Source organism: Misgurnus anguillicaudatus, chromosome 3 (genome assembly GCF_027580225.2).
Source record: "Misgurnus anguillicaudatus chromosome 3, ASM2758022v2, whole genome shotgun sequence".
NCBI lineage: Eukaryota > Metazoa > Chordata > Actinopteri > Cypriniformes > Cobitidae > Misgurnus > Misgurnus anguillicaudatus.
In genome coordinates, this window is record NC_073339.2 from 37,415,824 (window position 1) to 37,439,040 (window position 23,217).

At 38.4% G+C, this 23,217-nt stretch overlaps 2 protein-coding genes across 20 annotated transcripts in view; one reads left to right on the top strand and one right to left on the bottom strand.

Moving 5' to 3' along the window:
• camk2d2 (calcium/calmodulin-dependent protein kinase (CaM kinase) II delta 2) overlaps positions 1-8,007 on the top strand; it is a 55,201-nt gene extending 47,194 nt beyond the window's left edge. For 6 of the 10 annotated variants that reach the window (XM_073866099.1, XM_073866095.1, XM_073866100.1 and 3 more), the window contains 4 exons: positions 2,027-2,047; positions 5,727-5,802; positions 6,095-6,189; positions 6,286-8,007. In XM_073866099.1, the coding sequence (XP_073722200.1) occupies positions 2,027-2,047; positions 5,727-5,802; positions 6,095-6,189; positions 6,286-6,518 (425 nt within the window). In that variant the 3' untranslated portion in view covers positions 6,519-8,007. The remainder of the gene's footprint in view (positions 1-2,026; positions 2,048-5,726; positions 5,803-6,094; positions 6,190-6,285) is intronic. The other 4 variants (XM_073866113.1, XM_073866108.1, XM_073866121.1 and 1 more) reach the window with 1 other exon arrangement.
• A 3,145-nt stretch (positions 8,008-11,152) lies between these two features.
• The window catches only part of ank2a (ankyrin 2a, neuronal), a 93,934-nt gene continuing 81,869 nt past the window's right edge, over positions 11,153-23,217 (bottom strand). For 9 of the 10 annotated variants that reach the window (XM_073866127.1, XM_073866129.1, XM_073866135.1 and 6 more), the window contains 8 exons: positions 22,977-23,178; positions 21,801-21,867; positions 18,477-20,984; positions 17,823-17,912; positions 17,002-17,085; positions 15,351-15,515; positions 13,683-13,856; positions 11,186-11,351 (listed from right to left, as the gene is read on the bottom strand). In XM_073866127.1, coding sequence (XP_073722228.1) covers positions 11,331-11,351; positions 13,683-13,856; positions 15,351-15,515; positions 17,002-17,085; positions 17,823-17,912; positions 18,477-20,984; positions 21,801-21,867; positions 22,977-23,178 — 3,311 coding nt within the window. In that variant the 3' untranslated portion in view covers positions 11,186-11,330. Of the gene's footprint in view, positions 11,352-13,682; positions 13,857-15,350; positions 15,516-17,001; positions 17,086-17,822; positions 17,913-18,476; positions 20,985-21,800; positions 21,868-22,976; positions 23,179-23,217 lie in introns of all 10 variants that reach the window. The other variant, XM_073866123.1, reaches the window with a different exon arrangement.

Here is a 23,217-nt window from a genome sequence, read left to right on the forward strand (position 1 = left end):
GTAAATGGGAAAATACTAAAACGCTGCTAAATATGTTTTTCTTTAAATGCCCTCGATATCAGAGAAAAACCCCTTTTGCCACTAGCGTTGTTCAGTTTTGACCGAATTGCCCTTAAAGGGATAGTTCACCCAAACATGAAAATTATGTCATCATTTACTCACTCAACATGTATGAGTTTCTTTATTCTATTGAACAAAAGAAGATATTTACAATGATTTAAATGATACCACATAGTTGACGGCACCCATAGTTTTCCTCCTATGGAAGTCAGTGGTTACCGTCAGCTGTGATTGAACAAAATATTTTATTTTGTGTTCTACAAAATTTTCATTTTTGGGTGAACTATCCCTTTAAGCTCTCTATTGGCACTTTTCCATTGCACAGTGCCCCACAGTTTGGTTTGGGTCAGCTTACTTTTGTGAGATTTTCCACTGGGTGCAGTATGTAGTACCCCATACTTTTTTTAGTACCACCTCGGTCGGGGTTCTAAGCGACCCGAGCTGATACCTAAACGTGACACGAAAACACTGTTGATCACTGATTGGTCTGAGAGAATCGTCACTACCATCGCTATAATGTAAAAGATTAGCTTTACCTTCATGCTAGCTTGCACTGTCTCGAGCAAACCTGTTGTCATCTGTGCTCTGCTATAAGTTTCCAAACTCCATTTTAGCGAAGAAAAACATCCACAGGTTGAGAATCAGTAACACCATACTAAGTTTTTCCAGACTTGCAGTTTGTGGCGGCACATTCGCGACGGGCACGTCCCCATATATGCTTAAATGCAACTTAAAAAAGGCACAGCGGACCGCGTCGACTGATGCCACGGGTGTTTGTACAGAAACTGTCATGTGAGACAGAGGTGGTGATAAACACGATGTGCAAACATCTATTTGTGGTGGTCAATTTTAATCTTGTGGCGGACTGAGAAATAAATAAATGTATGGAAATGTACAACAACGCTCTCACTTATGATGTCACAGCGCAAATATAACGACACGCCTATAATCCCTCCCACTTCGAAGTGTTACTAAACTTGATGGAAAAGCTAACCAAGCCAAAGTGAGGTGAGCTGACCTGACCCAAACCAAACCGTGGGGTGCTGTGCAATTGAAAAGCGCAATATTAGTGCTGCTAGGGAACGTCTGATGGCAACACAAGAGATTCAACATACATGTATATTTAGTTACTGCATTATCCTGTATTGCACCCAACATTCCTGTTATGGATATATCCGCTGGACCTTGAATGTGCTTGCTGTAGCTCCCCAAACCCGCTTCATGCCTGAGATCCCCCAACCTGACTAATAAATACATATTTAATTTAAATATCTTTCTAGTTGGTGATAGTTCACCGGTAGAGTCACTTTGAATTGTTAAACATCAGTAATATGGAATGAACCCAAACTAGTATTGAAAGGACACAAGATTGTTTTTCAACGTCAGATATTTTTTGAAATCGAATATTTAATGTCGACGTGATCGTACCACATAATATTATACACTTTCCGTTTTTTGTGTTTCTGTCATTAAAAACACTCACAAAGCTCATTATGCTGAAGAATGAAAATGATGTTGAAAAAAGTCCCATGTTACAAAGCATGTCCATTGTAAGAGAAAAGAAGCATTGGATGAAATGCTTTTCTGAAGAAAAGTGAAGCCCTCTTTTTCTCATTTGAAAGCCGCAGACCCTTTTCCATCTCATTTGTCTTTCGGTGCCTTCCGGGCAAAAAACATCAGCTAGAAAACGAAACCATTTCTTTTATCTTTTCATTTATTAATTAGCAGACACCACAAACCCAATGCTGGAGAATGACTGATTTAATGATACAATTAATAATTCACATTAAATGAGCTGTTAAATATTAAAAGTACAAAGTACATTTAACGTCTTTTTGCCCGGTGGCCTGCAGTTATTATGTCATCATCAGTAGAATTAGAGACATTGCACTAGTTTTATTTGGTGCTTTCATAAGAAATTGCCTTTTTTTGACCAATTATGAGCCATCTCTTTGCTGTCCCTTAGCTTGCCAAGCTATCAATAAAGGTAAATTTAAACTTTAATACTTTGAATGAAAGTGTTACCTGTGACTTTCTACCAGTAAACACTGCTCATTCTGAAAGTCAACATGAAGAACTGGAAATAGTGGGGTACGATTTCCTTTAGGTGCCCTCTGTTGTAAAGTGACACAATATCAAAGACAAGATATTTTAAAGTCCCCCTGTGGTGAAAATGATGTTTTTATTGTTGTTTATGTCTATGTGGTGTTTGCAAATTCATCATTCAACACCATTGCTGAGTGTTTTCTCCATAAAATTGGAGTTTTCCAAAGGCTTGAAATGGCCAAAAACATGTAACCAATCACAGTTGAATGAGTGAATCAGACCTATCGCTAAGCAAACACAAAAGAGGATCGCTGATTACGTTTCCCTCTAGTGGGCGCAATTCTACTAATAGTAGTACTCTGAAAAGTTGCCTGCATCCACTTTTGTGTCTTTAAACGCTTGTTTTTTGGGGTCGACAGCTTATAAAAACTTATTTCGGGGTTTTTTGGCTTGTTAGCTGTACACCGTGTCACAAAACAGCGTTTAGGCATTATTCTATTTTTTATTATAAGCCAGAAATGACAAGGAGGCGGCCTCTTGCAATACAAAAGTCGATGGAGACGGATGGATTGTTTTCCCCCCGGTGGGTGTAGTATTTAGGTTATGACGTGTTGCGCTACTTCTGTGATGCTCACATGTGCAGTATTAATATAAAGAAAATAAAGATAAAGATAATTTATATGCATTTATATGCATCGTGTGAAACCGGACTTAGCAGTTGTGTGTCTTAAACTGCCAAATTTAGCATCTATTTACATGTAGGGACTAATTCACATATTCATGTTTTAAAGGATTAGTCCATTTTCTTAAAAACAAATCCAGATAATTTACTCACCACCGTGTCATCCAAAACGTTGGTGGGTTTTTTTGTTCAGTCGAGAAGAAATTGTGTTTTTTGTGGGGAACATTCCAGGATTTTTCTCGTTTTGATGGACTTTAGTGGGCCCCAGCACTTGACAGTTTTAATGCGAAACGATTGTCATTTTTGCAAGAACAGTGAAAATATGCACTTTTGAACCACAGCTTCTCGTCTTGCTCCGGTCCTGCGCCAGCGCTACCTCACATAATACGTCATCACGTCAAGAGGTCAAGGATGACGTATCGAAACCATAAACTGTAAAAAAACATAGATGACGCGACGTCGCCTCCCTCCATTGTAATGAATTGAAGCCAAAAATGTCCGACCATGGTCGCCGCCATGTTACGTAAAAACGTCAGTTTGGAGCCAAGGCATGTGCAGAAGAAATCATCCGTGGAACCAGAGGCGGAGGCATGGTATTAAACTTTTGCCCAAATGCTCGCGCGACCAATTCAACCACGCCAATCATAACGGCACGCCCCGTTTCTATAGCATCAAATTACTACATAAAATTAGGGCTGTCAATAGACTAAAATATTTAATCTAGATTAATCGCATGATTTCATGAGTTAGGTCACTTGCTGCGCCTCAATTCATGCAGCTGTGGGACAAACAGAAATTATGTGTTGCAGTTAATCGTGCGTTAATAAAATTAGTGCCGTTAAAATGAATTTGCGTTAACGCATTATTAACACGTTCATTTTGACAGCCCTAGCTAAAATTAAACTTATCAGAAAAATGAACACTTGAACATCATATCAGTGTGATAACAACTACTTAAAAGGACCAAAACCATCTTTCGGAAAGTTTTATTGGAAGTGTAAATAACTGTTTTATTTAGAGCAAAGTCCCGTTTGTTTGAATGGAGAGGGTGGGGTTTATGACTTGTACTGCAGCCAGCCACCAGGGGGCGATCAAAGAGCCACCGGCGAGAGTGTCAAAGTGGCCGGAAGTCATTCATTTTCAATGAGAGCCAGCGGCGAGCTCCGGCGAGCAGCGGCGCGTCATGCACAGCGGGAGCATCGAGGAGAGTTGAAATCAGCTCAACTTTATGGTAATGAGATATGACCCGGTTCGGCGGCAACCAATCGGAAGGCGGAAATGTTCGGCGGCAACCAATCGGAAGGCGGAAACCTCCGCCTGAGAGGAATTCAGAGAATGCATTCGAGTGTCCACTATACCTTTTCTTTAGCGTCGTTGGCAGGGCAGCCAGAGCTTTTATTGATGCTCTGACGTCTGAATGCACAGTTATGAGGCACACCTGATCGAAAATAAGCCCCAGTGTTTTCAAGTGTGGAGAAAGAGGAAGGTTCCAACGTTGTTGTATGTCAAATGATACTAATTAATGTCTTTGTGTCAGTTTATTGTTTCAAATGGTCCGCAAATATGCATTTCACAATAGAACACATGACCTTTCGACGTCATTACGCAATTACGCGAGGTCGCGCTGCTTCGTCAAACAGCTGGAGGAAGACGAGAAGTTGTGGTTTAGAAGTGGATATTTTTTATTTGTCTTGCCAAGGATGACAGTCGTTTCGCTGGATGGGACTCTTGTGCCTCGTTTGGGATCGTTTAGAGTCCTTTGAGGCTGCGTTGAAACTGCAAATTTTAACCGCATTAAAGCTGTTAAGTGTTGGGGTCCATTAAAGTCTAGGACTAATTATTTAAAACACAAAGTTACTGTCACAGGAAAAACTTTTACATATGGTATTTTAATACTCAATGATGAGTTTAAAGCGATAACATTGACTACAGGGGGACTTTAAAACTTTGTGTATTGTCATTATGTAATGTGTTTAACCTCAGCATAAGCCAGCTAGGGCTGGGCGATAGGTTTATGTCAATACTTTATATATAGCACTGTCAAAATGAATGGTCAAAAATGGTCCAGGCTGTCACTGTACCCTTTGAAAAGGTCCTTATATGTACCATTTAGGTACAGCTATGTATACATTTGTTACTAATATCTGAGGTACTCTTTAGGTGCAAAGGTGTACTTTACGAAAGGGTACCGTCCCAGTGACAGCTAAAAACCATTTTTAACCATTTTTTGACAGTGTACAGTTTAAATGTTTAGAGTCACTTACTTTTTTCATGTTTTTTCACATTTTAAACTATCGTATTTTCTGCCAAACTATGATAAAAGTGCGACTTATAGTCCGGAAAATACGGTATGTTAATTTTGCACCTTTGCCTATGAATTTTAAAAAATGTAGGCCTACTCTTTGGATTTTTTTCAAGCAGTTTGAGATATCACCTTAAGATGCTTTTTAAAGTCTTCAAAGCTTAATTCAAACATGACCTCAGTTTAAGTGACCTTAAACCTTTGAACGTTAATGTATATATTATTTTTATTAGTTTATATTATTTTAGTTTATACTGTGTACATCATATATATCTGTCTGTCTGTCCGTCTATCTATCTGTCTGTCTCTCTCTCTCTCTCTCTCTTTCTCGTTTATTGATTCTTAACTGATTTACTAAATACAGATAAATTTTACAGTATTTTACTGTAGATCAGCAAAGTCATTGGAAATATATCTTAAAAAGTTGATAAATAGCAGATCTCTAAAACCGACCAATGACATAAAAGACCGAAGCCTTGTGGGTGCAGTATAAACTTAAAAATGTTATAAACGTATACATTTTGTTTCCTGGATTTTTTGGACTGCGTCATTTCGTACACCTATGTTAATGAATCATTTGAATTGTCGTGCTGGGAGGACAGCCGCCTTATGCCATTGACTCTCTGTGTGTTTCAGCCCGAAAGCAGGAAATCATCAAGGTGACCGAACAGTTGATTGAATCCATCAACAACGGCGACTTTGAGGCTTACGCGTGAGTGAACGCTCAGACCCGTCTCCATGACAACCACATCACCTCCGAGGAACACTGACGCATTGCTTTATTTTTCTTTGATTACTGAGATTATACTTAATGGTCACCTGTCCTGTTCGCAACAGGTGCTTGGTCTATAATTAGTACCAAGCCTCACTTCATTACAGCTTTTGATTGGCAGATAAGCGACCAGAAGAAAATTCATGTCTACATTGCAGATGCTTTGATTCTTAATAGTTTCCAAATTGTGAATCACACCATGCGTGTTTGTTTTTGGCTCTTATTTCCACAGAAAGATTTGCGATCCTGGTTTAACTTCATTTGAGCCCGAGGCACTGGGAAACCTGGTGGAGGGACATGATTTCCACCGGTTCTACTTTGATAACGGTATGTAGATCAATAACGTTTCATATCATTTAAAAACCACAGTCACTAAAAACCTGAATATATAGAGTAAGACACATTATCTGTTTTTATTTTTAGCATTGTCCAAAGGTAATAAACCTGTCCACACCATCCTGCTGAACCCCCACGTGCATCTAATTGGTGAGGATGCTGCGTGCATCGCGTACATCCGTCTGACTCAATACATGGACGGGAGCGGGATGCCACGCACCATGCAGTCCGAGGAGACTCGCGTCTGGCACCGCCGAGACGGAAAGTGGCTGAACATTCACTTTCATCGCTCTGGAGCCCCCAGTGTGCCCATCAATTAAGACTCAAAGTGCATCCCTACTGAGATACAGAGATAAATGCTAATTAAACGGCAATCCTGTCTTTTTTCTGTGTATTTCTGTATAGTTAAGCTTCAGTTTCCCCAACCGAGGAGTACCATCAGCAAAAACCCAACTGTCTGTCAATCAAGCTGGAGGTGTGTCACATAAGCCACACCCACTTCCCTACAACCACACCCCCTTCCTCTTCGAGAGTCGTTTACTTTTATCGCACATGGACCAGAGAGTTCAAACATTTTGCTGGAGGTCATCACCTACACCAAAAGCCGTGGGCCATTCGCATATATGGACATTAATAAAAAGGAGTGTATTTTTAACATTTTATTTCCGTTTCTTTTTTTAAGCCGTTTTGGTATGCATTTTAAATGTATAGATATGTAAAGAGAATCACCTTTCCCCAAGTCTGTACTGTATTTTTATGTCTATTTATGTGTGTGCAATATATCACATTTTGAAAGATACGAATGTTAATATCGAGCTTGCTATCGTTCTGGTGATGTACATATGTTGTGATCGTTCAGATAAAAACGATAAAATAAAAAAACTTTATCTTTAAAAATATGGCTTACAGCTAACTGAGAACATTTTAGTAAACGCCGTCGAAGAGCTTTGTTTATATTCGCTAGCTTACAATGTTTGGCTCTTTAACGATTCCAATTTACTTGATTTATGACAAATGCAAAATACTAATACGAACTGTATGTTTACCTTTATGTCATAGAATATGAAAAAAACAGATATCGAAGAGAATGTAGCATATATGATACATCAAACTGACAAGTATTGGGTATTGCATGGAGGACTATTTTTCATCATTTATTTATTTATTTATTTGTTATTTTTGCTCTTATGATATGTAATTGTTTCCTTATATTTAATGTTTTTTATCAGTAACAAACAGATCTGTCACGGTAATGATAATGGTGACTATATTATCATTATGACCAACATATCTACAGATCTGCGTAGCTTAATTTTCCTATAATAGGTGTGTGTGTGAAAATATTATCCTTTGACTTTATATCATGGCTTGTATGAGAAACCAAGTAGCTTATGAGAAACCACGTGTATCATTTTCACGCATATTTGTGCTTTTTATTTATCCTGACGTTGTTTTGCCAATAGCAAAAAGAGCAAGATTGAGCCAAGGCCGATATTCAAGCATGCACACTGCCCCTAGTGGCGACATTGTGTCTGTGCGCCACTACATTGGAAGATGATGATGTCATAGATGGTGATGTCAGATGGTCTTCCTTGAGGAAAAACCTCACCACTACTGGACTATGCCAATGCCATTTCTGACATCTCATTTCCTTTTTCTCTCTTCTTAAAAGGATATTTCCTCTGCTGATATCTACGGAAACCTCAAGGCCAATATGAGGGTGTGAACTACCATAATTCGTTGCCATGCTGGCACTAGCAAATCAACATATTTAATGAAAAATACAATAAAAGTGTGATATGTACTGAATATATGTGATGTCATGAAGTTATTAAGTGTTGTCCCATCACACACAAACAGACAGATGATGCTTCTTTAAAGGGGACATATCACGAAAATCTGACGTTTAAGTGCTATAGTTGGGTCTCCAGTGCTTGTATAATCTTAGAAAAAGTGAAAAAGAAAAACCCAGTAAATTAGTTTTGGTAAACCATTCTCTGCAAGCATGTGAAAAAATAGGGCATTGAAATTTGGCTCCCTTTGTGATGTCAGAAGGAGATAATACCGCCCAGTAATCTGCACTATCCAACCACAGCGCAGCCATTTAGTGCAGAGATCAGCTCATTTGCACTTAAAAGGACACACAAAGTGGCAATTTTAACATGTTATTATAAATTATCTGTTCGGTATATTGAGCTAAAACTTCACGTATGCACTCTAAGGACACCAAAGATTTATTTTACATCTTTAAAATGTCTGAAATGTCCCCTTTAACTAACTAAAAAAAAAATGCTGGGTCAAAAGGGGACAAACCCAGCCATTGGGTTAAATTAACCCAAAAAATGTTTACAGTTGAAACCCAGAAAATGTTTACAGTTGACCCAAACAACCCAGCATTAAACATCTATTAAGTTGCCCATTAAGTTAAAGGATTAGTCAATTTCTTAAAAAAAAAAAAATCCAGATAATTTACTCACCACCATGTCATCCAAAATGTTGATGTCTTTCTTTGTTCATTCGAGGGGGAATTGTGTTTTTTGAGGAAAACATTCCAGGATTTTTCTCATTTTAATGGACTTTAATGGACCCCAACACTTAACAGTTTTAATGCAGTTTAAAATTCCAGTTTCAAAGGACTCTAAACGATCTCAAACGAAGCATAAGGGTCTTATCTAGCGAAACAATTGTCATTTTTGGCAAGAAAAAAAAAAATGCACTTTTAAACCACAACTTCTCGTATTTCTCTGGTCCTGTGACAAGCCAGCGCAACCTCACGTAATTGTGTAATGACGTGGAAAGGTCACGTGTTACATATATGAAACGCACATTTGCTGACGATTTTAAACAATAAACGGACACAGAGACATTAATTAGTATCATTCGACATACAACAACGTCAGAACGGTTCTCTTTCTCCACACTTGTAAACACTGGGGCGTAGTTTCGCATATATCATCCGTGACCTGTTGACGTGATGACGTATTACGTCGCATTACAGGACAGAAGGAAGACGAGAAGTTGTGGTTTAAAAGTATTATTTTTAATATTTTTAATTTTTCTTGCCAAAAATGACAATCGTTTCGCTAGATAAGACCTTATTCCTCGTTTGGGATCGTTTAGAGTTCTTTAAATTTGCAATTTTAAAACTGTTAAGTGTTGGGGTCCATTAAAGTCCATTAAAATGAGAAAAATCCTGGAACGTTTTCCTCAAAAAACATAATTTCTTCTCGACAGAACAAAGAAAGACCTTAACATTTTGGATGACATGGTGGTGAGTAAATTTTCTGGATTTTTTTAAAGAAAATTGACTAATCCTTTAATATACCAACAGAAAAAGAAAAACCACCATAACATGCAGGTTATGACACTTGTACACCTTTATTCTCGTTCAGCCATATACACACATTGCAGCCAATGTATAGCGTTTAAATGTCTTTTTTAAAAGTTGTATAGTAAACTAATACATGCCTTTATGGATAGATATATATATATATATATAATATATATATATATGTACTATATATATATTTATGCATATTCTTATCTCCACAGACACAGAATGCAGATTCAGTAAATCAAACGTGGGCCAGTCACAGTGAAAGTACAGTAGTAGCAGTGTTCAACCTATTTCAAGGATGACATTCGACACTGTTCCGGGGCCAGTTGTCCACATCAAAATTTCTAATTTTAACTATTATGAGGGAAAAAGCACAGCTGGCCTGGGATCAGCACCAAAAGGAAAAACCTCTACTGATACAGCTGCATTCAGAAAAACAAGCTACTAGATAAGTGGACGCCAACTTTTAATGTTGAATCATAAAGGGCACGTGAAGTGTACATTAAAATGCACAGATTCATTCAGTTTCTATCTGACATTTAGTTTAAATAAACTAAAGCATCTTTTTAAAAACCAACAAAAAAATTGTAAGCATTCACCATCACAAATACCTCAGAGCAAGATACTTGACTCTGACAATATACTGATATTGAGCAATATATACACAACAGTGAAAGAAATATAAATTTTTTTAAATAAAATCTCAAATGTATCTTTCTAACATTCACAAGCACACTCGCACATACCCATAAAGAAAAATAAAAGGGTCATTTCACAAAAATATTCAAATCTGAGAACATTCCAGATTTCCAAATCCCTCTTTAAACTGCCACGTTGCCTGCGTTGAAAACCGTAATAATACTGTATTATAAGAAAAAATGAAATATTTGACCTTCGATGATGATGATAATGATCAAGCTAGGATTGCTACAGATCACAGACACACACACATAGCGAGGGGTGAGATAAAAGATACGACAGGTGTCTAACAATAGAAAGAGCTCGACATTAGTAAGTGAATGCTGCTAGCTAAGCATGCCTGCTAATATCCTTACAGGTGGCTAATGTGCTCTATACTGTCGTTTAAAAATGCATATATATATACTTTCTATGGACAGATTACACAGACGCACGATACCCCGACAGCTGATAAAGAAGGCAAAGTTTCAGATCTCAACGGATGAGATCAACAGAGCATGTGTTGATATAATGTGGTGATGATAAGTTTAATAGTTGTGTTAGGCAGTGCAATACAACTTTTTTAAATTCAAGCTTAAATGTTTGAGTATGAACAACTTAAAAAAAAAATCATTTTATGATCGTGTTTGTTTGTTTGTTTGCATACACTATAGCTACTGATTCATGAGAAGAAGAAAATATGGAAAGAAAGAACACCCATTGGTCACAGAGTAAAAGGCAGAAGATAGACGCACTTATGGGGAAATAAAGTGAGCAGGAATATCGTCCATTTACTTGAATACAGTTTGACTGGACGGGAAGACTGTGTTAAGTGGCAGGAAGGAAAAGTGCATTCTGGGATTGCATGAGCATGGTGCATAGGAGAGGTAAGGAGAGATGGAATATAAGGAGAGGAAAATAAAGGGGAGGAATCCATCACTCCTTCTCTTCTGCTTCCTCCCTTTCTTCCTCTCTGTTGTTTTGGGCACAGTAGTGGTGAATGAAGTGATGGAGGCGATGCTGTAGGTTGTCATGGTGCTCGGAACGATCGTCTATCTGCTCCATGCGCACTCTCTTCTGTCCTCCAGCATCCCTCACTGCTGTCCTCCTCCTGGTCCTAGACTTCTGCATCTTCGTCCTATAGGTCAACAAAAAAATGTGATTCTTACGAGACTGAAATTAAGATCATTCATTGTTTGTTTTAGCTCCTCCTCCAAGCGGTTGCTTTTTTAAGTATTTGGGGTAAAAGGCATCCTTATTATGCACCCTGATCATGGAAGATTTCAATCTGAATTTGTTTTTGATTTGATAAGGCAACCTTGGCCCTTGTGAAAGAGATTATAGATCTAAATGGGACTTTTTGTAGTTTTTGTAACCTCATAGAATTGTAATGTGGAGGTGACATGGTACAGTGATGGTTCTGGTGGTAATACTGTGGTACTTTAATATGTACCATTGTACTGGATAATTATATTGTTTATTTATGGTATTTATTGTACATCACACTCCAAGGCGCTTAAAAATATCATGATATTAGCGTGGTATAAAGTCCAAAAACTTGGTAATAATATGAAACATTTGTAAGTGTAAAGTCAAAAGACTGATAAGAAAAAGACAATCAAGCGAAATGCACAGCAAAAATGTCAGTCAATCCGAAATAAGTAAAAAATAACTAAAGACATGCCTTGTTAGTACAGTACACACATCACACGATATTTATAAAACCTTTAAAAACTGTAACCGTGACTTTTATAATAATTAATTACCATGTACACTTATTTAAAGGTGCATTGTGGGACTTTTAGCAGCATCTAGTGGTGAGACTGTGAATGGCAATCAATGGGACACCCCTCGAAGCGCATAGTGAAGCTACGAAAGCCGCCACAGGACAAACACATCATTGTCTGAGACAAAGTAGTGACAAAACGCTCTATTGAACACTCTTGTTTGTCCTTTTAGGGTTGCTACAGAAACATGAGGGCGCAAAATGGCAACCTACATGTAAGCGGACATGCAGTGTATATAGATAAGGTAATAAAAAACCGATATAATTATTATGTAAGGTCTGAATACACCACCATGGGTGCGACGAATCACAAAAGTCACGGTGCAGATCACATTATGGTTTTTGAGGCACGGATTGTATCCTTTTTAAGATCAGCAAAAAAAAAAAAAAGGATGGGAAAAATCAACAAATCAAGAAATTACAAACATTTATAAAAAAGAACAAAGTTGCACATTAAGTAAGGTGTAAAATTATCATTCGGTACAGAAATCGAATCAAATGAATAATAACACTGTCTTAAATGCATTAATTAAATGTAATTATTATTTTTTAGAGCTTCAGAAGTGTTTTTCTCTTCGTCTTTGGTTGTTTGATTAACATTAATGACACAAACTTAGGTAGGTTAATTGAGGTTACTGTCTCTTTAAGAAGAAATAGGCACAGACTGGTTTCTGACTGTAATCTATAAACCATTTCAAAATTCATTTTGTTTGTATGTGCCCTGTCAATAACAAAAAGATTTTATGTTCTCTTGCTTTTTGAAACGCGTCTCTCCGTGTGTGCAGTAATGAGCACCCACACACAGACAGAGGGCGAATTACAAACGGTGCAGCATAAACAGTCGTCCCACATAAAAAACTCTACGTTGTTTTTCAGTGCTCTATTAACCAAATGTATTTTAAAGGTGCTGTGTGTAAATTTAAAATTGAATTGCTTTTGAAACGCATAGAAAACCTATGGTAGCCACCATCCGGAAAAACATGTCATAGTTGGAGACAACTTAGTAAAAAAAGTTTGTCCGTTAAGGGATTCTGTAGAAACATGGCGGCACAAAATGGCGACTTCCCATTGGCGTGTCCCCAAAAAATTACTGGTATTACTATCTTTGTTGGGACATTTGGTCCCCACACTATAGGGATTACTAGGCACACACACACACACAGCAAGCTTGTTTCCCAAACCTCCTGATCACAGATCCATCAGGCTGCAGTATTTCCTGCTCTATCACATGAGGAATCAAAACCTTCCTAAAGCCACCAACGTAGCCTAGAGCCTGATGGAATGAGGCAGAAACTACATTAACACCAAATGATTCATAAGTGCATGCGTTAGACTCATCTTGGACTTAAGTATCAATAGCAAGGGTACTATAGGTTCTGTAAATTTGTGTTTATTAACTCATACTCCTAAATTGGCAAGGTATGACAGGTCATGAGGATCTGGGAGAAGTCCCAAGCTAAAAAAGTAGGAATCTTCATCATAAATGTAGATTTTATGAGGGGGGGGGCTATCTTTTAAAAGCAATCATAATACTACGACCCTTTATTTTTAACTCTTGATTACAAAGCAAAAATAACAGGCATGATGTTAGGATTGAATAAATGTACCATTATAATAATGATAATTTTCATCATATGATGTTGTAATGATGGAAAGGACTGACTGCTGTGATTGACAGCTCACCTGGGTGAAGTCATCCCGGGCAGAAGAGATGTCTGCAGCGAGCTCAGCATCACCCTCTTGTTTCTCCAGATGTTCTCCATGTACCACTGTCGTCTGGAACACCTGCCTGACCTGTGAACCTCCAGCAGTCTCCTCCTTTGAAGATGACGTGACATCTCGTTCATGAAAAGTAACCTGAAACAATCAAAAATGGTTAAAACGTGTCTGCAAAACTATTACCACATTTGGATTATGTTAATTTAGTTTAAATTTATTTAGTTTAGTGGGTTTTTAGCGGCATCTAGTGGTAAGATTGTAAATTGCAACCAACAGCTACGTTTACAGCCCATTCCTCAATTTCAAAAAGTATAGTGAAGCTACAGTAGCTGCCACAGGACAAACATGACGTTGTCTGAGACAATGTAGGGACGAAACATGCCCTGTAGAGCAGTTGGTCCGTTTAGGGCTACTGTAGAAACATGAAGGGACTTTGGCCCTGGCCCAAATGGCACACTCTGGACATGTGGACTTCCTCAGACTCCACACTTTGATGACATCATGTAGTGCAGACTTTAGGGACCCTTGACACAAGTTCAAGAGGGTGCACCAGAGTCGTATTTTTGGACCGACTCGAGCGTCACGCCGGAAATAGGAAGAGAGATTGCCCATCAGCGTGAACTCTTTCCATCTGTCATCTGATTGCTCTTTCTCAAGGACTTCTGGGTTGGTAAAGTGCGTGGAGCGTGCAACAGTGCAGGCTTCACCGAAGACCGAATCAAGGATGCAAAGGTGGTGTTGATGAGCACACTTCGGAGCGTAAAAATGACAGGTGGGACACCCTACGGACTCGTAGACTAAGCGAGCACGCACAATTTAAAGCCACGTGACCGAAAGCCCACATGCCAATTTGGTACAGGGCCTTTCATGTAAGGAGACCCGCTCTGTATGTAGATAAAAACGGCTCATTCTAAGGTGATAAAAAACAAATACAGTTCATTATATTAGGTCTTTATACATCACTGATAACATAGTTTTGTATATTATATTGCATTTCTGTCAAGGTATCCTTCTAAAAGTCCCACATTAAATTAAGATTACGTTGATTTAGTGTAATTTACTTTAATTAAATTATAATTTAGTCATCTTGTTCCTCATTATGAGCAGCAGCAGCATGATTTAACATTACATGTCAGAATTTATATCTGTCACCTTTACAACTCAACTAGTATGGACATTGATCAGTGAATGGGTTCTGCTTTAACTAGTCATGGATTGCTCAATTTCAGTTACACTTGCTCTATGTATGGTAAGCAGTGGATAACATTTTTATATGATAACCCAACCTGATCTCAGGGGAAACGAAATGTGTTTAGAGGGTTGATTTCGTATGAAATCATATAAAATGCATATAATTTTTTTAGAACAAAGCAAGAAAAAAATCAACATAAAATCAAGACATGCATGTTTACCCCTGTAAATGCAAGATTGGACTCTGTAAAGACTACTATTTTTGCATGGAGTATTACAAAAAGGTAAATATTTACCTACTACCCACTAGTCTACTAAAAACAATCAGTCCCTAATTTTAATTGTGTATTTTCTTATATTCCAGATCTTTTCTAATAGCACTTTATAAACTAAGAGATTTTATTTTTTCCAATATAGATGCAGAAGAGCTCGATCACACACCTCTGTCTGATGTCCTTCACTCTTAAGTACTGTCCTCTTCATCACTCTGGAGTATCCATCCCCCTGCTCCACAATGACAGGGTGTTGTTCAGAGCCCTCCACCCTCACCTGCTCTCTCTCCACCCCATCAGATGAAACACAACGACGAATCACCTTCCTGGTTACCTGAACAGGTAAAGAGTGTTTATTTAGAAGAACATGATTCAATGTAGATGGATCTGGTATGATTTAGTATATTTAGTATATATCATGAATTTATATTTGAACGGTTGAAAGCAATGAAATTTAGACCTTTAAATACAAAAGAGCTGAAATTGAAAGAGAAATTAATGAGCTGTTAGTATGTGCTGTACAACATTTGTAATGGATGGATATAAGCAGGTAGCAAACAGGTAAGCAAAGCAAGATTTATTGTTTATGTAGTACAATATTATTATACACTAACCTAAAGGATTATTAGGAACACCATACTAATACTGTGTTTGACCCCCTTTCACCTTCAGTACTGGCTTAATTCTACGTGGCATTGATTCAACAAGGTGCTGAAAGGCCCATATTGATAGGATAGCATCTTGCAGTTGATGGAGATTTGTGGGATGCACATTCAGGGCACGATGCTCCCGTTACACCATATCCCAAAGATGCTTTATTGGGTTGAGTTCTGGTGACTGTGGGGGCCATTTTAGTACAGGGAACTCATTGTCATGTTCAAGAAACCAATTTGAAATGATTTGAGCTTTGTGACATGGTGCATTATCCTGCTGGAAGTAGCCATCAGAGGACATGGTGGTCATAAAGGGAGGACATGGTCAGAAACAATGCTCAGGTAGGCCGTGGCATTTAAACGATGCCCAATTGGCAATAAGGGGCCCAAAGTGTGCAAAGAAAACATCCCCCACACCATTACACCACCACCAGCCTGCACAGTGGTAACAAGACATGATGGATCCATGTTCTCATTCTGTTTATGCCAAATTCTGACTCTACCATCTGAATGTCTCAACAGAAATCGAGACTCATCAGAACAGGCAACATTTTTCCAGTCTTCAACTGTCCAATTTTGGTGAGCTTGTGCAAATTGTAGCCTCTTTTTTCTATTTATACTGGAGATGAGTGGTACCTGGTGGGGTCTTCTGCTGTTGTAGCCCATTTGCCTCAAGGTTGTGCGTGTTGTGGCTTCACAAATGCCTTGCTGCATACCTCGGTTGTAACAAGTGGTTATTTCAGTCAAAGTTGCTCTTCTATCAGCTTGAATAATTTTCGTCCACAGAACCGCCGCATACTGGATGCTTTTCCCTTTTCACACCATTCTTTGTAAACCCTAGAAATGGTTGTGTGTGAAAATCCCAGTGACTGGGCAGACTGAGAAATACTCAGACCGGGCCGGCTGGCACCAACAACCATGCTACGCTCAAAATTGCTTAAATCACCTTTCTTTCCCATTCTGACATTCAGTTTGGGGTTCAGGAGATTTTCTTGACCAGGACCACACCCCTAAATGCATTGAAGCAACTGCCATGTGATTGATTGATTAGATAATTGCATTAATGAGAAATTAAACAGGTGTTCCTTATAATCTTTTAAGTGAGCGTATATATCATGAGTCAGTGTTTGTATATGAAAAGTATTTGTGATGGATAGATCAATGTACCTTCTTCACTACTAGGTTTCCCTGTGCATCTGTATATTGCTCTTCTGTCACGGACTGTGGAGGAATATCTGGAACATCGTCGCCCTATTTAAGAGACAGATCAATCAATCAGTACATGTCACCAGCTAAAGCAGTGTACTCCATATGCCAGCTTCCCCTGGAGTTGGGTAAAGGTTAGGGTTAGCAAAAGTAAAAATGATACTAAAAATAGTATTACAATTATATAAAAAGGTGCACACTTCTCATAGAAGTTGTCCATTTTATGGTGCTCAGGGTCAACAACCTCATTACAGTGTTCTCAGGTTAACTCAAATAACATTTCATTTGAGTAAAAAATGGACAAATTCTACCAAAAACTGAAGAGCAGGGAGGTTAAGCCACAGTTGCAGGATTTTAAAGTAGTTTCAGTTTCAGAAAAAGACATTAGCGCTGTAGACATCAAAGAAAACAAAAAAACATCAAGGGAATAGACACATTTGAATACAGTCCTCCAGACGGTCTCTAACTGCTCTGTAATATAACCATGTCCAATTATTTGTTACCCAACATTTCATTTTTGATCTCCACCCCTTTATCCCCCAAATTAAATATTGTTTGATAGCTCATTCCATTAAAACTGCACCAATGACAGTTTGGAAACACTAGAGATCAGTTAGAGACCATTGTGCAACAGTTTGAGGAAGGGTTAGTGAGTAGGCTTTGGCAGCCAAACTTATTATCTAGTGTACTAAGTTAGAACACCTTTGAAACAACTGAACCTCCAACATGGAGCAACCAACTCCCAGTCCCAATTCTAAGAGCCCGGTTTTCAAGGTCTGTACCTGTATAATGACTCTTCTTCGCACCACTCTGGTGGTCAGCACATCTTCATCAGAACTATCTGACAGCACACCTAATGCCTCATCAATCTCCTAACCAAGCAGTATGTGTTAACAGTCATGATTTTATTCAAGAATAAATGTTTGAAACATACAACATCTAAGATAAAACATGCACTGCTGGGTTGTTTTAACCCATGGTTGGGTAAAATATGCACTCCATAAAATGCTGGGTTATTTTAATCTTTGGTTTGGTTGGTTGGTTGGTTAACAATCTTAAAGAAAACAGGACAACAAAACCCTTATATGCATGTAAAATATAGAGATATATCAAGAAAATGTTATATTATGCATCACAAATGCAACTATTGTTATCTTATTTCTTGCTGTAATAATCTGCAATGTCAAATATTATACTTGCAGCACCACACACAAGCCTCAACATCAAGCCTTAAAGTAAGCCATCTACTTTGCTGTTAAGTTGTGAATGTGACATGACCATCTGTTTATTTCTTGCAACGCAAGTCGACAAAAATCAATCTAGTGAGTGAAATCAATCACCATCCCTATACTGTAGAGCAAACTCAATCAGCCGGAAATAAAACAGGGTAGCTCAGTGAAGGATGGGGAATGGGAGGTCATGCTTAGGACTCTTACCCTCCTCAGACCACCATCATCATCATCATCATTATACTCAGCCCCTCCTCGAGGAGGAAGCTCCTGAGGAGGTTGTGAAGAAGAATCCCGAGTTGAAAAGTAAACATCTTTCTCCTCCTCACTGGGTTCATGGATGGTAGGGGAATCCTCAAAATCGTCACTATCTGAAGACTTTATAGACCAGTGAGGGCTCTCATCAGATGGCACATGTGCTGAGGGACCACTAAGATCTACTTGTTGTTTCAGTTCTTCAACAGTAGACTTCAGGACATTCTTACTAAGGGCTATTGGGTTTTTCCATGGCTCGTCTTCCTCTTGTTCAGAGTAGTCTGATGTGGTCTGTTTGCAGTCGAAAAATGTCTCCAGATCAGAGTCATCATGTTGATCAATGAGTTTTGGTGTTGCATCTTTGCATGGCTTTGGTACATCAGTGGTGGAATCCATCTCTGTGCCCTCCTCTAAGTTTTTGTTTTCAGGCAGTTGAGATATAGTATCCTCCACTGATTCTTTTGATGTTTTTTCAATATATGAATCCTCTTGATATACACCAAGATGGCATTTTGCACTTTCAAATTCAAAAACTGGTAAAACATCCACCTCTGAGATGGCAGGTTGATCAGATGATGAGTTCTCTGTTTGAGCCATATTCTGCAGTTCATCAAGCAGTGGATTATTAACACTGTAGGGTTCAGAGGTCTCAGAGAGAAAACGACCAGAACAACTTTCTGACGGTTGGGATGTTAAACCACACATATCTGATTCAGACAGTGGCCGTTTTGAACTTTGGGAAATTGAAACTTTACTTTTATCATCCTCAGAAGAAGTCCCCGAACTTTCTTGAGAAAGCATTGGTTTCACATTTACAGTTTCTATCAAGTGTTCAAAGAACCCAGAAAAAGGTTTTTCTTCTGACTGTGGGGATGTTTCACCGGACATAAACGATTCTGACTCTGGGTGTCCTGAGTCTTTTTCAATTAATGCCTTGCCACTGTCATCCTGGGAAACAGGTTCCTCGAGCACTGACTTGGTGAGACTACGTGCCAAGGATTCAGAAGTCCCAGAGAGACACTGGTCAAAAAGTTTTTCTTCTGAAAATAAATTCTCCTGGGATAAAGGTTCCTCAAATGCTGAATTCATGTTTACCAGAGGTTGAGAAGAGTCAGATAGACTACGACCAAAATGCTTTTCATCTAGCTGATGGAATGATGCACCAGACATAAATGATTCTGACTGTGGCCGTATTGAACATTGGGGTGCTGTGGGCTTGCCAGGCATTGAGTCTTCTGAAACAGGGTTTTCAATACTTCCTGATCTGAGTTCAGAGGATTGCTCCTCGAAGTCAAAATGTTCAAAAGCTATGACTGTTTCTGGTGTTTGTGGACTGATGTCAGAGCTAAAGAAAGGAGACGATTCACTCAACTGTGTTTTTCCAGATTGAATCCATGTGTCTGAGTCAGTTTCAGACTGGGACAACAGTTCAGTTCTGAAGCCGTGAGTGTCATCTTTAAGAGGTTCATGAGTTAAATTCAATTGTGTATCTATTTCATGCTCTTCTTCAGGACAATAGCAATCTTCATTCTCATCCCAGTATTCTCCTAAGGTTTCTGTTTGCTCTCCGGGAGAATCTGATAGTTCATGAGAATCAGTCTTGGGATCAGCTTTAGACAAAATTAGCTCAGAGGGTTGCTGTGAAAAGCTGATGTTTTCAGATTGCTCTTGATTCAAAATTGTAATTTCATTATTGGTAGATGATAGCAGCGATGCAGTTGCAAGAAAAGTTTCAGCAACATTTTGCTGTTCTACCTCATAGCTTTGCAATAATGCTGATGTGTCTAAATCACTGAACTTTTCTTTGTTGTCAAACACCTGATCTGATTCTGGAGAGGACTTAATAAGGTCTGGAGTAACTCTGGAGACTTCTTGATATGTTTCAGGCCTCTGTAAAAAAGTGTTATCAGCCTCATTTATGGTACCAGTAAGAGCATGAAGAGAAGAAGGAGGACTGATATTTTGGTCAGACATTTGGATTCTCTCAGGAAGCAAACTATCACTTTCAGATGATCTGCTTTCATGACATGGAGAGGACTGTGGGGTGTCTGACATTTCACTGGATTCAGAGAGTTTTGTCTTTAATGACTTTTCATTACTTTCTAAATCACTTTTTTCATACACAGGTGACACTTGATCTAAAACAACAGAACTTTCATCCTGACACTTTGGTACTTGGAGTTGAGATTCTTCATCTTGACTGTCTGGTGAAGTGTGTTTCAGTAGGTCGGGTACTATGTTGCCAGTTTCAACTGTTGGCGAAACAGCTGCATTATCACTTGATGAAAATCTGGCAATAGTTACCTGACTAAAATCAAAAACATTTTGAGATGCCTCTGATTGATTTAGTTGAGGAATTTCTGACAAACTGTTCAAACCCATGGGTGATGGAGATGGACAGACATTTTCATGGTCTGAAAGTTCACACTCAGCTTCAATATCCTCCTCAGATGATGAAACCTAGGGCATAAATTATATGAGGTATGGAAAGTATGATAAAAGAAAACAAGAAATTGAAGGGATATTTTGAATATTGAATGAGAGATAAACAAGAAACCAAAACAGAATATGCAACAGGTTCAGTTAATAGAGGCAAGTTCAGAAACATTTCCATGTGCAAGAATCCTGCAATCATAAATAATTAATGAGAGTCAGAAGAAAGCTGTCTGTTATCATTGTTGCACCCATTGGCTTTAGAGAATGATCATGATTTTGCCAAGTAGGATGGGTTTCTAGGTCAACATGTTTTTAGGTCATGTATCAACACTGGTGTAAAAAAACACTATCCCAAACCTTTGTCTTGTCCAATCTATTACTGTAGCTTACAAGGGAACTGACAGGCATTGATGGAGCAATAAAAACAATAAATCAGCAATAAACCCAAAACTCTATTAGTAAAATGTTGTTCAAGAATAAAAGAAAGATGTTGATCACACCCAAGCTTGTCAAAATCATAATTATCAGCTGTATAGAGGCCAAGTAATGGTTAAGGATAACATGTTATTATGTTAACTACGGTATGACCCTATACTATGAATGTTCCCAAAGTCAATGTCTGCTCAAGCTAAATGGTAAAAATTAAAGACCCAAAACAAAATGTTTTCCCAAGACTTGACAAAATTAGCTGTTTATGAGGGTTGTAAATGAATGTGATTCTGAGTCTTCCCTAAGACTTTAAACATATCCAATGACTGGAAAACCTGATTGTACTAGTTTCATATCTGTGGTATTTGAAACATCCTGTTTTATTTCACCTTCACCAAGTAAGAAACTTACTTCTGCAGCTTCATTTGTAGGTTCTTTCTTGAGTTCTTGGGATGGCCACTGATTGGTGAAGTTGTCCCTGGGAAATATAGACAGGAAAGTTGTAAGGCTAATTTCCTGAAAGAAGCCTGTAAAGATAGCCCCTCACCAAAGAGCACAGCATGGTTGCCCAATGGGGGCCCTGGGAAAACAGCTCTCTACGGATTACAGTGTACTTCCCACAGAGACCAAATTTGGTTTTCAAACATCACTGATACTCTCAGAACAGAACAAACTGTATATGAAATGCTACATTTTACATGCACAAATAATCTGAAACTGGTCTTGTCTGATATCATTGGAAATGTCTCAGTGCAAATAGTACAATGGGCTCATTCATATAACAACAGAATTCAATGTTAAAGTGAAACAGTACATTAAGCAAACTTCACTTAATGTTGATAGACACCTCCCACCTTAGACATAAACCAATTACCCTCTGTATGCAAATTAAGGAAAGCTCTGAGTTTACAACAACCAATCTGTACCAAATTCCTATATGCTTTGTCCATTCTGTATATTTAAGGAAAGTTTGTAAATGGTTCAGGTGGGATTTTCTATATTTAGAAATGTACCCCATGTAATTTTATTTTGCTTCGAGGAATCTGCAGCCAGATCTTTATCGTTTGGCCAGGTATGCAATGTTTTTTCGTTTGATTGTTTCATAATTGAATTGGATTGTAAATTGGCTTCTGAATTATGATTTTCCTACCTGGCTAATAAATTGTTACATTATTGACTCTTCTAATTTACTCTAAAGTATTACGAAATATCCTTTGTCACCATAAATATACAACCGGGGTATAAATTCATGCTAATTGTCTACAGCGCTTACTAAGATGTCCAGCAATTGCATTACTGTGGGCTATCAGGTGATAAGTCAGGACCTCTGATCATGATCTCTACTATAATTAAGTTGTTGTATAGTATATGATTCACTATATCAAGCTAGATGGTGCTAGCTTGAACCTCTGATCATCGTATGGGCTTTGCACTAAGTTGTATATAGATGATTACAGTGACCAGTGTTGCCAGACCTAAGTGTTTCCAACAATATAAAACGTATAATTCCGTAGACATGAATTGATTACCATAGATGTAATTACCCAATAGTCTCTCTACTCAAAAGTAAATGTGCATATCACTCACTGGATGATCTCCAGTTCCTCCATTAGATCCCCATGAATGCTCTCTGAATGAGCATTTCCCATTGTTTCAGCCCATGATGGAATGTCAAGGAGAGAGGCCACAGATAAGTCTTCTTCTGACACAGCTGGAGGATGCCTTTGTGATGTCTCCACCCTCCGCACCATCCGAACACTGTCAACATCCTCTTGAACTGAGGAGAGAGCTACAAAGACAAAGTACTCTCACTGATAATCCAAGACCT